Consider the following 17,065-nt stretch of genomic DNA (forward strand, 5'->3'; position numbering starts at 1 on the left):
TGGGGCTGCGAAGTGAGAAACCAGTGGGGATTACAATCCAAGTGCATGTTTGACAGGAGCTTGCGATGCAATGAGCCACTCGGCCGTATCTTATCACATATCTCATTATGATAAACATGAAAATTTTAAAAATGCAAATTATCAGCTTATTATGCATAGATCTGCTTGTTCCTGCTTTTGAATTACCCATGAGGACTCAAGCAGCACTTTTCTGCTTTGCTGAAATAAAACCTGATAATGTTAATGCATTACATTTGCAAGACATATAATTGAAATGAACACTGGGAGAACTGATGTATAAAATACTCTCTGCAGATAGCAGTTTCACACAGCCCCGTCAACATGACGATGCACCACTAGGTCATCCCCTCTGGCAGGTTCATTCGTTTATTTTACTAACCCGGACCATTCCAGTACAGGGCCACATGAAGCCTGAGTCGAAGCCTGGAACGTTGTACAGAAGGCAAGTGCCCAGCCCTTCATAGGGCACCATCTCTCATGTGCCACACGTATGTATTACACTGATTTTGAAACTTGCTGATGAATCTATCCAGTGTGTCTCTTAAAAATCAGAGTATCTGGAGAAAACATTCATGGGTATGATGAGAATGTGCAAACTCCACATAGAGAGTTCTTGGACCAGGCCTCTTAGAGTTGTGAGAAATTATGCTGCCTTCTGACTTATTAAGCTATAAAAGATGATAGTGTAAACCAACAGTTCGGCAGTACTGTACACTGAGTAGCGTATTGCTTCAGCTAATTCTATTTTTGATGGTAAACGGAGCGCTTTCATCTATTCACTCTGCTCAGAGCCCAGGGTCACACCTCTGGCCTGCATTTCAAGCGTCATTGTACTAGTTTGCTAATTTTCTGAGTCATAATTCCAATGTTTATCTCCCATGTACTGGTTACATCTACTTCTTTCCACTAGTCCAAACACGTATTATCTTTTCTTGTCCTTTAGTCAACCCTTTATCCTCACTTCACTTTCTTTCTCATATCTAGTCTCTTGTTTTAGGTGTGCGTCTGTAAAATGTGTATCTACTGTTGTCATCATGCCTGTCTGTCTGCCTTAATTAAAGGAGTGTGCTCTCAGTGGACTGGTTTGGTTAAAATCGGATATGCTTATACTCCAAAATAAATTGCCTAGAAATTTTTGTTGCTGTCGATATATTTCAACTAGATCTCATTGACATTTAAAAAAATCCTTTCAAAATCACTGTCAAAGTTTGGAAATCATCCATCTTAAAACGGACTTTGTGTGTGACTTCAGTTTCTGATTAACTTAGAGTTTTGAATTTATCTTAAGTGAAGATATTTTTAACTTGGGTATTTTCCTCTTTTACACATTCAATAACTTCTCCAGATGGCAAAGCACAAGTTAATGAAACACCAGCAGAGTTGCGTATGTGGCGGGGAACATAAAGGCACGTCATGAATCCCACCGCTGCAGATCACTTCAGGTCATTCCAAGAAAGTTAAAGGGTAGTCAAGTTATAAAGAGTACTCACGGTGTGACATTCAGGTGTGTTTGGGGACTAAACTAACTGGTATGAAGTTTTAGTTACTTCATCCAAGAGTCAGCCATCACATTTTTGTTATTTACATATTTTTGTAATAATGAGTGATATTTAAAAATAAAAGCGGTAATTGAATTCAGTTACACTTGTTAGTAGACTACATGAAATGTATGATTTTAACAGCACTTTACAATGTCATGTAGTTGAAAACATGTAGCCTAAATAGGCCTGTGCGGGTCAATAACTTGAACATGTGAAGATGGGTCTGTGACTCACTATTGCTCCATGTTCATAAACATAACATTTTTTTGTATAGCCAATACAGTTAATTACCAAAAGAAAAATAATTATTAGTTAAAACATGGTAATTCATTAAAATTATCCAAATAATGAAGAACTTGGAACGGAACTGATTTATTGTATAACGGGAATAGGAGAATGGGATGCTTATCTTGAAGATAATTCCAGTCTGAAGATACATGGAAGCAAAATCATCTCTGTAGGTTGATAGTTTTTCACAACACTGTATCTATCTATTTGCCCCCTTCCTGATTTCTTATTCTTTTGCATGTTTGTCACACAAAATGTTTCTGATCATCAAACGCATTTAACCATTAGTCAAATATAACACAAGTAAACACAAAATGCAGTTTTTAAATGATGGTTTTTATTATTTAGGGAGAAAAAAAATCCAAACCTACATGGCCCTGTGAAAAAGTAATTGCCACCCTTAGCAGCAATAACTGCAATCAAGCGTTTGCGATAACTTGCAATGAGTCTTTTACAGCACTCTGGAGGAATTTTGGCCCACTCATCTTTGCAGAATTGTTGTAATTCAGCTTTATTTGAGGGTTTTCTAGCATGAACCGCCTTTTTAAGGTTATGCCATAGCATCTCAATTGGATTCAGGTCAGGACTTTGACTACGCCACTCCAAAGTCTTCATTTTGTTTTTCTTCAGCCATTCAGAGGTGGATTTGCTGGTGTATTTTGGGTCATTGTCCTGTTGCAGCACCCAAGATCGCTTCAGCTTGAGTTGACGAACAGATGGCCGGACATTCTCCTTCAGGATTTTTTGGTAGACAGTAGAATTCATGGTTCCATCTATAACACCAAGCCTTCCAGGTCCTGAAGCAGCAAAACAACCCCAGACCATCACACTACCACCACCATATTTTACTGTTGGTATGATGTTCTTTTTCTGAAATGCTGTGTTCCTTTTACGCCAGATGTAACGGGACATTTGCCTTCCAAAAAGTTCAACTTTTGTCTCATCAGTCCACAAGGTATTTTCCCAAAAGTCTTGACAATCATTGAGAAGTTTCTTAGCAAAATTGAGACGAGCCCTAATGTTCTTTTTGCTTAACAATGGTTTGCGTCTTGGAAATCTGCCATGCAGGCCGTTTTTGCCCAGTCTCTTTCTTATGGTGGAGTCGTGAACACTGACCTTAATTGAGGCAAGTGAGGCCTGCAGTTCTTTAGACGTTGTCCTGGGGTCTTTTGTGACCTCTCGGATGAGTCGTCTCTGCGCTCTTAGGGTAATTTTGGTCGGCCGGCCACTCCTGGGAAGGTTCACCACTGTTCCATGTTTTTGCCATTTGTGGATAATGGCTCTCACTGTGGTTCGCTGGAGTCCCAAAGCTTTAGAAATGGCTTTATAACCTTTACCAGACTGATAGATCTCAATTACTTCTGTTCTCATTTGTTCCTGAATTTCTTTGGATCTTGGCATGATGTCTAGCTTTTGAGGTGCTTTTGGTCTACTTCTCTGTGTCAGGCAGCTCCTATTGAAGTGATTTCTTGATTGAAACAGGTGTGGCAGTAATCAGGCCTGGGGGTGGCTACGGAAATTGAACTCGGGTGTGATACACCACAGTTAGGTTATTTTTTAACAAGGGGGCAATTACTTTTTCACACAGGGCCATGTGGGTTTGGATTTTTTTTCCCCCTAAATAATAAAACCTGGCCACGCCCTCTCCCTCGGTCCTCCCAGCGTGGAGATGTCCCAGCCGGGCAAGAGCCCTGGCCACATGCTGCAGCTTACATATCATACTGTGATTGGCTAATAGGCAGGAGGTGCTTTAGCACAGAGCATAACCAGAGAAAGACAGAGAGGTTGGGAGCATGCGCTGATAGCCTAAAAAGTCTTTCTCCATTATATCCTTGCTCTTCATTTTCTCTTGAATTCGGCTCTTATTCTGTTATGGAAACTGTACATGTACTGACTAGGAAGTCTTACTAGGTGCGTGAAAGAACATCATATTAGCCAGTTTCTTGAACCATCGCCCTGGAACATTCTGTTTCTTTACTTGACCATTTTAGCAATCTCTTTGTAACATTTCTAAAACAATTGCTTATATATATTTCACTGTGCATTACAACCCAAAATACTTAACTACCGTTACCTCTACATTATTTTCTCACACTGTCCCTTCCACTGATGAGCACCCACATAGCATGATGTTACCTTACCTAAACCTGTCTTGTTTCTATTTGTCTGCTTTATCTCATTCTGTCTGTTATTGGATGCAACTGAGAAGGTAAATTTCATGTTTTCTTGTGTAAACATGACTAAATAAAGAAACCTTAAACCTTCTAATTCACTGCAGGGATGGAGTTATGCAGTTGTTTAGTCGTGCCATGGTTTTGGCAGACATAGCTGTTGGAGGATACTCTGTTTGGTTAGACAGGAGTCCTGGTGGTTCCAAATATCTTCCATTTTACAGTAATGAAGCCGCTGTGCTCCTGGAAACACTTGTACAGCGTCTTAAATGGTTTTATTCCCTTTCCTTGATCGATACCTCACCATAATTTCATCACAGAATTCTCCAGAGAGTTCCTTGGCCGTCATGGCCTGGTTTTTGTCCCGACTGTGTGAATTATGAGACCTTCTATGTACAAGGAAAAGTGTGTCTTTCTACATGATGTCCATTCAAATAAATTGACCACAGGTGGACTCCAATCAAGTTCTAGAAACATCTCAAGAAGAATTAAACCAAACAGAAGCATCTGATCACAATTGGGTGTGCCACAGTAGAGGTCTGAATATGTCTATGAATGAGAGACTGCAGTTTTTTATTTTTAATAAATTTGTAAAACTTTCTGAAAACATGTCTTCAGTTTGTCATAATGGGCTGTTGAGTGTAGATTGAGGGGCAAAAATGGGAAATGAATCCATCCATCCATCCATCCATTATCTAACCCGCTATATCCTAACTACAGGGTCATGGGGGGTCTGCTGGAGCCAATCCCAGCCAACACAGGACACAAGGCAGGAAATGAACTCTGGGCAGGGCGCCAGCCCACCGCAGGGCACACATGCACATGCACCAAGCACAATTTAGAATCACCAATCCACCTAACCTGCATGTCTTTAGACTGTGGGAGGAAACCAGAGCACCCGGGGAGGACATGCAAACTTCATGCATGGAGGACCCAGGAAGCGAACTCGAGACTCCTAACTGCAAGACAGCAGCGCTACCACTGTGCCATCGTGCCACCTAGTTCAGGAAATAAAGGGACCTAAATATTTTGTGAATCCTCTGTGTAATTACTTTGAGCATATAACATAATTTGAAAACAAAATTGCTTAAGAAGACAAAGATGAGGGTTGTTGTAAACATTTGAATAATGAGAAGTGAAAAGCTTCCCTTAATATTTTTTGTCCATGTGGTGGGGCTCTGCCTCCTAGGCCTTTATTGGAAACATGTCACTGGTTATGACTAAATTTGTGCCATTGTTCAACGCTTCATTGTGTGACATAATTTAACTAGAAGTCAGACAGCTCTCCTCTTGCTTTGTGCCAGTTTTATTATTTGCTTTGCCCAGATCTGCACTCTAACCTGTGTTTTGCTGCCAGTTTCCCTTTACATGGTGGTTTGCCAGTCTCTGGGCCTGTACAGTGTGTATGCCTGCCTCTGTTGACATGTATGGCCATGTTCTTGGCACTGCCTGATATATCTTTTAAATTATCTAAAAAAAACCACCTTTTTAGCCAACAGTGTAGTAATCGACATTTTTCGCTAACCGTCTTCTTATTTATTGTGTTTGGCTTTCTGCTGAATCTACAGCTAACTGACTATGCCAGCACTGAGCAGAAGCCACCCATTTTCTCTCCCGCTTCTCCATTTCAGGCTCAGGGTGAGTTTGTCCCTGACACCAGTGTAACTAGTCCAATGCAGGCCTCACCCACTCTCACTCACACAGGGTGAATTTTGAATTGCCTGTCGCTCTGAGTTGCATGGGTTCGGTGTCCGGAGTGTGTGACCTTTGCTTGTTTTATTTTCAGGAAATTTGTTTGAGCTAACTTTGAACTGCTTTTTGTGTGCATAAAGAAGCAAATCAATGGAAACGTCCATTTTCCTGTCAAAATTCCAACTAGAGAGGATCAGGAACAGAATGAGGTGGGAAGCTATAATGTGTCACAGTAGTGCACCATCAGACCTGAGCCACATGGACACTTCATTTACAGCTCCTGGGGGTAATTTATTATTTATTTGCGTGAGCGGCCCTTAGCTCTAAATTTTAAAAAATCTACGAGACAAGCATGGTAGTACTACTTTGTAGCAAGAAGGTGCCTTTTTAGTTACTTTATTTTTAAGTGTTTGTGTGTAAAGGTTCTGCTTAGCAGGTGAAACCAGTTTTTCTTTCTCCTGTGCTAAATATGCTATGACCTGAAGTGGCGCTCAGTTTTTGATGTACTTGGCCCATTTCAGCTCGTATCACTTTAGGTTTGGTTACAAAATTGACATGTGGGACAGGTTAGTTTGAGATCATGTAATAAAAAAATGTGCTGCAGGCCTCAGACGAATGGCAGCTCTCCCACAGATCATACTGTTTTAATGTGATGGGAATTTGGTGAGAAAGCAACTTGCATTGCACTCCGTGTTCACATTGTGACCGGGTAGGGGAGCTTCACCAACCAACACCAATGTTCTTTGAATGCATTTCTCATCTCCAGACTGTCGAGTTACTTTTATTTAACCTCCTTACCATTATGTTTACTTAATTAAATGTATTATTTATTTATTGATTATTAATTTTTTTTCAGCAAAAATGTTGTTTTATTTAATATGAACATACAAACCCCAAAATGACAGTCTAAATGGAGTAGAAAGACATGTCTACTGTCCACTGCTGTACTGGTGCAGGTTTAGTATATGTGGTTCATGTGACATGTTACGTCACCAACGCGCACAGGCACAGTTTGAGCACATATTGAAAGATTTGTTGGTTATGTTTTATTTTTTTATGTTGCTTGCATATGACATGATAGAATGTCAGTGCCTGACTCACACGATTGATGCCACCCATTGTATTATTATAGGCTACCACAGCACAAGGCTTAGTGACTGTCATGATCAGGTGTTGAATTTTGGGGTCGTGTTGCCTATTCCTATTATGGAAGCCATTTGGCATACTGTTGTTAGGGTCGCGTCCCATGTTTCTAGGGGTGTGGTCCCCAACACCAGGGTCGTGATCTCAAATTCATCAGCAGAGAGGATAATAGGTCAGCGTTTGCACTGAGCTCTATCTGATTTGCAGATAAATCCTTATAAACCTCTATTGTAATCTCTTTATGATTTATTTTCATGTCTTGCCTGAATTTTGAATGTGATTTTTCCTTTGTTTTATTTTTGTTTCTTTTGCCCTTTGCATGCATCTCTCAGTTAAACTCAAGAAATTAGTTATCTGTTTTCCTGCCAAGTCAGAACAGTGACTTCCACATTGACCCTGAATGGACATTGACAGTTGCTACATTGTGAACAATACTTAAGGGGCAGAGGTCTTTCTTGTTTTTCCTTCCACTCGATCACAATCATTTTGCCTTTTTAACACACCGCTACTTCATCATGTTGCACCGTGATGCATTTACACAATAATAATTTATGCCGCGTCACCAGGCATATCATGGCTGTTCAGACATACACTGCTATATGCATCAGTTTCACTCTCAGTGTCAAACTCTGATGACCAATGCACATTGTCATTACTATCGCTCAATCGGAGCAATGGTGGAGGTTCAGTTTGTTCTAAAACTGGATTTACGGCTTTTCATTTGCCATTGTGTTTTTGGTTGAAGGGTCCGCACCACTCATGAATTTTGATAAATTACCATAAAGTGGCAGAACATAGAAATACTCATGATGTTTTACAGCATAATGTTAATTCATCCAGTAGAAAGCAGCAGAATACTGTTCAGATGCATTCCATTTTCCTGTAGTATCGGAACTCGGAATGACGGCCCACCCGGGTTGGCTGCATTCCAGTAAAACACTTGGACAAACAATATGGAAACCTTTTCTGTGCCTGCTCTTTCAGAATACACACAACTACTGAACAATGCATTACGTTGTAGCAACATGTCCACAGGCAGAGTATGGACAGCACTGTGTTATGCAACTTATTTAATGAGACACAGATAGACAGAAGTGCTAATAACCATAATAATACCACAGCTTTCACTAAAGTTTATGGAGTATGTCATTATTTTGGATTGACTTTATCCTTTGAAGTCAAACAAACTTGGTTTTGACAGACCAGCCCCATCTTTTTCAATAGGAAATCCGACTTTTGCTGGCCTTATTGTTATGAAATCAAAAGTTTAAATGGAATGCCTCCTGTGGGTTGGCACCCTGCCCGGGTTTGGTTCCTGCCTTGTGCCCTGTGTTGGCTGCGATTGGCTCCAGCAGACCCCCCGTGACCCTGTTTTCGGATTCAGCGGGTTGGAAAATGGATGGATGGATAAATGGAATGCGGTATTGTTCAGGCTTAACACTGTAAAGTGGATCAGTACACGTCACCCCAAGTCTGACTCAGGTTAAGCCATAATTCTGAGCCCGAGTCATTAATAGCTTGAAAAACTTTTCAGAACAGAGATTAACAAGTGTTGTTCTGTTTGTTCATTAGGACTCCTCATATTGACCAACTTGCTCAAGATGGAGTGAAGCTCACTCATCACATCTCGGCGGCTCCACTGTGTTCTCCAAGCAGGACTGCTTTCATGACCGGCAGATACCCAATCAGATCAGGTGTGTAAAGCTTCTTTTTGATTTAATATAAAAGTGTAAATTTGCTTACTTGCTTTTTCTTTTTGCTGACATAGCAACACCAGTTGCAAATAGGTTGGTGTGATGAAGTAAGCAGTAAGCAATTACCTAAAGCCCCTGACACAATCCATGTTTTTTTCCAGTGATTTTTCAATTGCAGACTTCATTTGTATAATCTTTCTGAGATGGTGGCAGTTGTGGCCACAACGGTCATAGTCTGACAATTCAGTCAAACCAATCTGTGACTTGTCTTAATTCATATGGATGGGCTCATTTGTATACAACAGATGACAGCAAATGAGATCTCACCCAGAGGTAAAGTAGATTGTCTAGCTCAGGTCACAAAGTTGCACAGGAGAGCACCGAAGGTTTTGCAAGAAGTAGAAACTTTATTGCTGTTCAGGCGGAAACAAACACAAATCTCTTTCAGAAATGATCTGGCCTCCCTAGGAAAAGCTGTCAAACCTGACACATCAGCTCCAATTCCTGCTCAAAACAACACAGTCTTCTTTAATAAGGAGGTACAGTGGCTTGGAAGCAGCGGCTGGAGCAGAAGGAGTCTGGGGGAAGAGAGGCAGGAGAGTGAGAATGCAGGATGGCCACGGCTCATTCTTTTAAATGTTCAAAACCCCGTGCTGCTGATCCCACAAAGTGGAGCAGAGGAGTGTGTTTATTTGCCATTGAAACACTGGTTAATGTGGGGTTTCTGAAGGACAGCTGCATCCCCCTGCAGCAGTGCAGCGGTCACAATATATAATGCAGCTCCAAAATATAAGGAACACACATGTTTTGGATCTCATTGACTGAAGGAAGGCTTGCTGTCCTGATGTCTCATGTGTTATGTACCACAACATCAGAGCTGGTCAATCCGTTGGGTGACAAAGGCAGCTGGCTAGGGTACCATCATCTGAGGGGCACCATTTATGAAAATTAAGGTGCCTGCGCTCTGGACACCAAGGGAGAAAACCACCTGGTCGTCGAACTGTGATGATATTGTATGGGTGCCATTACCTACGGTTTCTAGTTGTGTAATCTAGAACCGCAACTGCAGTCATCAAGTTTGACATCCTCTCTGATTAGGAATTGTGTAATGTTATACCGGCTTAAACTGCTAGAGCATCAACTATAATAAAGTATTTTCAAACAATTATACACAATTTTGGGCTGGCCTATCTATACAGGCAATATCCGTTAATGCTAGAAGCAAGAGCACCCAAACATACCACATTAGATGTGACCTATTAAGAACTTGGTGGCAGAGCATGTCATTCTACCAAGATGGCTGAAAAACATGTAGTCCCCAGCATGGGCCAGCCACCTCCGCACAATGGCACAAGTTCTAAGAGATTGCTGATCAAGAGCAGAGTGCAGCATGATAAAATAAACAAAACTGTCTGTGCATAAAACCTAAAAAAAATAGATTATTGAATAACCAGGCACTCCAAAAACACAAAGCCTCATTTGAAAAATACATTCACTCATACTCCGTGAGGATGATAATCCACAATCATTAAATCTGCTTTCTTGCATGAACAAATGGACACAAGGGGTGCTGCTCCCAAGAATAGTAAATGCAATGGCTGCTTGGCAGGCAGTGTGGCATAGTGGTTAAGGTTTTGAACTTCAGATCCTGAGGTTATGGAATTGTGGAATCAAATTCCACTTCCAACACTATGTGACCATGAGCAAGTCACTTCAGTTGGGTAAACAAAAGGAATGTATGCAGTTGTATTTCAAATGTAAGTCACCTTGGGAAAAGGTCAGTTAAGTAAACAAAAGCTGGTGAGGAAATGTAGATTGATCCTAGCAGTACCAGCTCCTGAGCATGAACTGGAGTAGAAAATTGAAGATTATATTGTTTAACCTTTGGTAGCCATGAAGGTATGGCATGCACATTTCTGAAAGAGGCTGAATGAATGTAAAACTATTTTGCATTATTACCCTTTTGAAGTTTTTTTTTTTTTTCCCAAGCATGTTGTCAGTATGCTTTGTATGAATTTTCTTTCCACTTGTAGACTTCTAGTTTGTCTGCTGACTTGTGACATTTGCACTGGTGCAGAATGTGTTACCAAACTGTCACGAAAGCCTCAGAAGTCTTGCTGGACCCTTGATCCTCACCTTGTGTGTGTATGTATAGCCTATTTACGAGTGTTGAAAGTCCCTGAGGCTATGCCTTTTACTTTGTATCACAGGAATAGCTGGAGTAGAGGGGAGTTTCTCTTTGAGCCCCTTGAAATATGACTGAATTTTTTCACTCTCCTCTGAAATGAATTCCTGGTTACACCCCTGCTCTGTATGTATGGGCAGAATAGACTGTATGTGACGTTTATTGTGATGTTTCAAACTGGGAGGGAGTGACACAGTTGTGCTTTTAATTAGAGCTGCAGAATGACATGAGCCAAACCTAACTATACTTTATCTCCCAATCTTGTAAGTTGCCTCGGGTAAAGGCATCTGTCAAATGTAAATTAATAACAATGATGAAGCTTAAACTACCATTCATGTATAAGTCGAGGCTTGAAAGCTGAAAAATTGATCATAAAACCAGACCCCGACTTATAAGCCCTTTCAAAAATGCGACACTTAATTTTTTTTTGTATATTTTCTTGCTACCTCCAATCTCACACCAGTTTCTCAGACACATCGAATTTTGTTGCAGCAACGCAGTTACCAATTTCTTTCACCACTTCAACGTCTTTTAATTTAAAACCAGCTTCATAGATTCTTCTGGTCAAATGCTTCTTCGTAGATAAGGGATACTCTTACGATGATGGTGTATGAGGGTGTAAGATACAAACAACACAAAACAGTGCAAACGTGGCTTCGGAATAGTTCGGGTATTACCTTGTAGTCCCATAGGCACAATACATAGAAAAAAAGGCAGTGTGCTCTGTGGTTACTCTCTCAGGTGCACGTTAGCATATCGTAATCTCTTGGATCAATAGCGTGAGTTTTCCGCATTCAACTTATACAACCGACATTATAAAATACCAAAATCAAGCCCCGACTTATCCGCGGCAGAACTTAAACTTGAGTATATCTCATATATATATTTCTCTTCTGGTTCGTCCTGCTTCCTCTTCAAACCTGGTCCCACCCACACGCAGCCCACACGGCATTTCTCGATTCCTATTCCTCCTCTTCCAAACCCTTCCCCACGCTGCCTGTGGCCTCCCATACACCCCCACGCCGCTTTTCCCGATTCCTATTCCTCCTTCAGACTACCACGTTCCCCGCTCCTCTCTCATGACCCCATTGGTGTCACTTCGGGCATGTGTGCGCCTGGAAGTCTTTTCCGTAGCCTGCTACAGGAAGGTACTCTCTCGACTATTGGCATTGGTTTCGCTCCTTGCTATTGGTTTCGTTCCTTGATTTTTTTCGTTATACTGTGACGGTTGTTTCCTAAGTCTTTATTATAAAATGAACGGCAGTATCTTCTCTGTCGCACGGTTTTTGTACAACTTTATCTGTATTCTGGGATCCGGCAACTGCCTGTTCCTATCAGTTTATTTCTTGACATAAACGGTTGACGAAGGCAATGCACTCTCACTACAACATAGGGCAGTAGATTTCATTGCATCACATTGGGATAGATTTAGAGACGTCCCAAGGACAAATGTTTGCAAAGATTTGCGTTAATCTACAACAACCAGTCTTCAGCCACGGTCAGTTGTATGTGGCTTTTTCTAGGGTTAGATCTTTTGACTCATTATCTGTTGTCTCCAGCAAAACACCTTATTTCTTCTTGATTTCTGAATTCCTTTCTCACTGTTTTCGATTCCTATTCTTACACCGCTGTATGCTACGGCAGGCGTTGGCTAGTACAGTAATAATTTCAATACAGACATGCAACACAAAGAACATTAAAATTATCGTTCCCCTACAGGGACAAATAGCCAATTTTACAAAACAAAATCATTGCTAAAGACTCCAGAGATGGAAGCCAAGATGATCAAGAGGTTAGTAAATGTTGCCTATAGGTGCATGCTGGGTTTGAATCCCATGGTCTGTCTTTTTCAATGTGCTTACTATTTTAGCTTGGGCTCTCTGCCATGAATTATGTAACTTAGGTTGATTACTAATCCTCACTTGGCCCCATGGGAGTCCTGCAGTTGACTGATGTCTCATCTAGGGCTAGTTCTTGCCTTACGTCTGGTGCTGCTGGGAGAGATTCCCCAACCCTTTACTCAGGTGAGAGAATGTTACAACTCCAAGGGCAAGATGCTGATTTAATACCGCTTGTACCTTGTGAGTAAAAAACTAACAAATTCTTTGGAAGACATAAGCTTGCAGAACATACAGTATATTTGTTAATTAACTTTTACTACACATTATCAGTAACTTTTACCATTTATTTGCAAAGGATAAGGTATGTCTGGAAAATTTACAGAGACGGCTTGTCTTCTCTGCACTAAAAGTGCAGTAAACATCCTTTTAGAAATTTAGGTCATCTTGCCTCTTGTGTGTTATCTCATGCCAAAAATTTGTGTGTGATTTTTCACTCCACACTTAATTTTGACAAACAAATTGGTTTACCTGTTAAAAGTTTTTACTGGTTAAGAGGTATTTATAGAATATTTGTCTTATCAGGATCTGGTAAAAGTCATTCATGCAATCTTTACATCATGATTGGACTGTTGTAATTCTTTATATCTCTGTGTCCCATTTTATATCTTGTTTTCCCAAGAACAGTGCTGGAAAGTTGTTGCACAGTAATCTAATTTGACATCCCTTGAAATTTACAGTTGTGTCATCAATGTCCTCAACTGTGGTCATCAAGTTGGACTAGATGTTGTATAATGTTATGTCGGCATAATCTACTTGGCCATTTACACATTGTCCAGAGTGCTTCTGCATGTGTTTCGACTGGCATTCAAAGGCATGAGCACATTACTCCAGTCCTGGCTTCCATACATTGGCTTCCTGTTCAGTATAGAACCTATACTAATAAAAGGCAAAGTCCTCACTGACTCACTCACTCACTCATCACTAATTCTCCAACTTCTCGTGTAGGTAGAAGGCTGAAATTTGGCAGGCTTATTCCTTACAGCTTACTAACAAAAGTTGGGCAGGTTTCATTTCGAAATTCTACGCATAATGGTCATAACCGGAACCTATTTTTCTCCATATACTGTAATGGACTTTAGCTCGATGGCTGTGGGAGGCGGAGCTGCGTGTCGCATCATCACGCCTCTCATGTAATCACGTAAACTGACTGTGAACGCAGTACGTAGAAAAGAAGGAAGAGCTCCCAAAGAGCGCTGAAGAAAAATGCATACAAGCTTATTCATAAGTGCAACTACTGCGGAAACAAAACACGGTGTAAACCGTAAGTTTAATTTAAGTTTATAGACATGCTCCTGGTGCCGTTTGTCATGCCTTCGTCGAATACTTTATTCACGAGATACAAGTTTAATGAGAAGACACGAGGTATAAACGAGACTTTGGATCACTTTGTAATGGAGTTAAAATTGCTGTAGCAAGATACTTAAGTGCCGGGTCTTAGCTAACATTAAATAAAGTCGTGGACATCGCAACATCACACAAGAGAGCAGCTCACGTGAACTGACTGAACGCAGTACAGTGATCACTTCCATGCATCAAACCTGTTCAAAAAATGCATTACACAATTGACAAGGTAGGAAAAGAATATGCTCTGAGCTGAGCTCCACAGCTAACGCGGTCTTGCGGAAGCAACTTCGTCACGCTGCCACCAAATACTCACAGAAAAATCCACAAGTTAATACACACGCTGTCTCTAGAGTTTCTCCACACTGAATGTATTCCTCGCATCCCTGTTGTTATACCCTCTGATCTCCCATTTCAATTCAGATGACTCCAATTTCCAGTAAGGCTCTACTTCGCAATGACAAGTAATAAGTCTCTGGGATAGACCCTACAAAAGGTTGCCATTGATTTGAGGCAACATTGCTTTTCTTCTGGACAACTATATGTTGCATTCTCAAGAGTGAGCTCGCGCAGCTTCATCATATTACAACCGGAGTGCTGAACTGACAACGTACTATATAACGAGAACTATAACAATCGTAATAAACGAACAATAAAACATCGGAGAACCCGTGGATTAAATAAAAAGGCAGCTTCCTTGGCGAAGCAAGGAAAAAGGATGGCCTTGTATGTCATTCGTTTATAAAACAGCAGAGAAGCTGTGTAAAGGCTTCTTCACAAAAAACCAGTGGAGCACCTTATATGAGCAGGCAGTCAGCTAAAGAAGGGAATCAATAAATATCTATAATTGTAATAAATGAACAAAAAATAACGTACAAGCCGCGGATTAAATAAAGGAAATGGGTACCTGAACAGTAAAGTAAGTCTCAAATAGCTACACAATAACTATAACAATCGTAATAAATGAACAATAAAACAGTACAGAACCGCGAAGCAAGGAGAAACGATGGCCTTACAAGGCGTTCGTTTATAAAGCAGTGGAGAAACTGTGTGAAGGCAGCTACACAAAAAAACAGCAGAGCGCCACACTCTGAATGTATTCCTGGCATCACCGTTATACCCTCTGATCTCCCATTTCAATTGAAATGCCTCAAATTTCCAGGAAGGCTCTGCTTCATGATGACAATTAAGTCTCAGGGACACACCCTACAAAAGGTTGCCATTGATTTTTGACAAAACTATACGTTGCATTCTCAAAAGTAATCTCAGTGCACAGCTTGGTCATATTACAACCGGAGTGCTGAACTGACAACGTGGTGTACAAAGAGAGCCTTAACTGATAGTTATTGGTATATTTTCCCTCAGTTTAAAAAGGTGTTTTTTTTTTTTTTTCTTCTTAATAAAAATTTAAAAGCAGTACTTTGTCGCTGCGAAGCGCGGAGATTTTGCTATATACAGTATATATATAGAGATATAGAGATATAGAGATAGATATATAGATATATATGTGTAGATATATATATATATATATATATATATATATATATATATATATATATATAGATATCAAAATGGCCACCTTCATTGTAGCCATGTCATAACTGCTCCTCTCCATAACCAAAAAAGAATCCTGGTGGGCAGCAACTGGAGTACAGCTGGAACTCTGTGCCTCGTATTGGTTTGGGGTGACTGGGCAGACATTAACAAACCCAGAACATAGTGTGGACAAGAACTTTAATTGCCTCCATGTTTTTTTTTCCCCACGAAAACCTCTTAAATCCCTGAGGAAAGGAAGTTTTCAAAGGAAACAACAGAGTTTTACTAGCTGATTCACACTGAACTAGTTTAACCTGGGATTAACTTTTTATAGAAGGTAAAGTCATAGGAGAGCTGACAGCCAATTTGCACTCACCCTGAAGTACAATGCAAATAAATCCGTGACAAGGAGTGAGGAGCACAGGTGTTTTCGACCTCATAAACAGAAGAGAGATTCATATGTGTGACACATCACAACAGAACTGAAAAAGATAAAAGGGCAGAGACTGCAGCAGAACTCGCCATACCAGCAGAGCTTTCACATGGACACTGGCTCCATCAAACAACATGCTAGAAAAAGGAGTGAGGCTTCGATAACCATGAAAATGTTGAACTGTGATGGAAAGTCATCACACAGTTGTGTAATTTGACATCCCTAGCGATTTATAGTCATGTAATCTGACTTGCTCAGGTGACAAGATCAGCAGCTTTAGTTTTCAAGTTTGAAATTTTCTCCAAACAGAATTCTTTTAATGGGACATTGCCTTTATACAATTATCTGTTGTATACAATTAGCAGCTCCCCTACACAAACAGATGCAAGGCGCAAATCCAGTGCAAACAAAAGTTTTTTTTCAGAGGAAATGCTTCAAGCAACTGTTCCCACCACCAAAGCACAGTACCATCCAGCACAGTCACAGTCCTCATCAGTAATCAGCACTCTACCCTCTCTCTGTCACAGCCTCCTCCACTCCTTCCACAAGCTTCGTCCTCCTTCTCACAACTCTAGCTCCCTGAATGAGATGCGGCTGTTCCTTACATTCAGAATCCCGGGAGTGTTTTTGGGTTTGCATAATTGTGGCCTGTCTAACCTTCATAAAATATAAAATGCTGGTGCTAACCAGAGGAACAATAAACACGTGAGAGCAACATTTGCAAGAGAAAACAGAAACACCAAAAGGCAGATGGACAATGTCAATGCAAACACTTCAAGAGGTAACCAAAAGAGTCATTTTCAATATTAGAGCTAAAAGGTAAAAATAAAGGAGTAGGTGAATTGTGTAAACAAAAGCAAGGGAAGAATATAATATACATATAGAAAAGCAGTAGCTGCTACGTTGAGTTATTTTTTGAGGTTTCATCTGTGAACAGTTTGCTAACCTGTCAATAGAGAGATTCAACAACCTAAAAGCAAATACTTTACCTGAAACATCTTAAAGAAGCCTGAGTTTATATATACTGATTTTATATATACAGATTTTTCTGAAATCCCTTCATACTAGGGAAATTCCTAAAGATAAATTCTTGGCAACTTCTTCCAAAATATGAAAGAA

The 17,065-nt window shown here is 40.4% G+C and overlaps 1 protein-coding gene across 4 annotated transcripts in view; it reads left to right on the forward strand.

The window, feature by feature from the left end:
* arsh (arylsulfatase H) overlaps positions 1-17,065 on the forward strand; it is a 108,121-nt gene that overhangs the window by 40,158 nt on the left and 50,898 nt on the right. For all 4 annotated transcript variants that reach the window (XM_039743569.1, XM_039743566.1, XM_039743568.1 and 1 more), the window contains exon 4: positions 8,429-8,550. In XM_039743569.1, the coding sequence (XP_039599503.1) occupies positions 8,429-8,550 (122 nt within the window). The remainder of the gene's footprint in view (positions 1-8,428; positions 8,551-17,065) is intronic.

The sequence above is a fragment of the Polypterus senegalus genome, chromosome 2 (assembly GCF_016835505.1).
Source record: "Polypterus senegalus isolate Bchr_013 chromosome 2, ASM1683550v1, whole genome shotgun sequence".
Taxonomy (NCBI): domain Eukaryota; kingdom Metazoa; phylum Chordata; class Cladistia; order Polypteriformes; family Polypteridae; genus Polypterus; species Polypterus senegalus.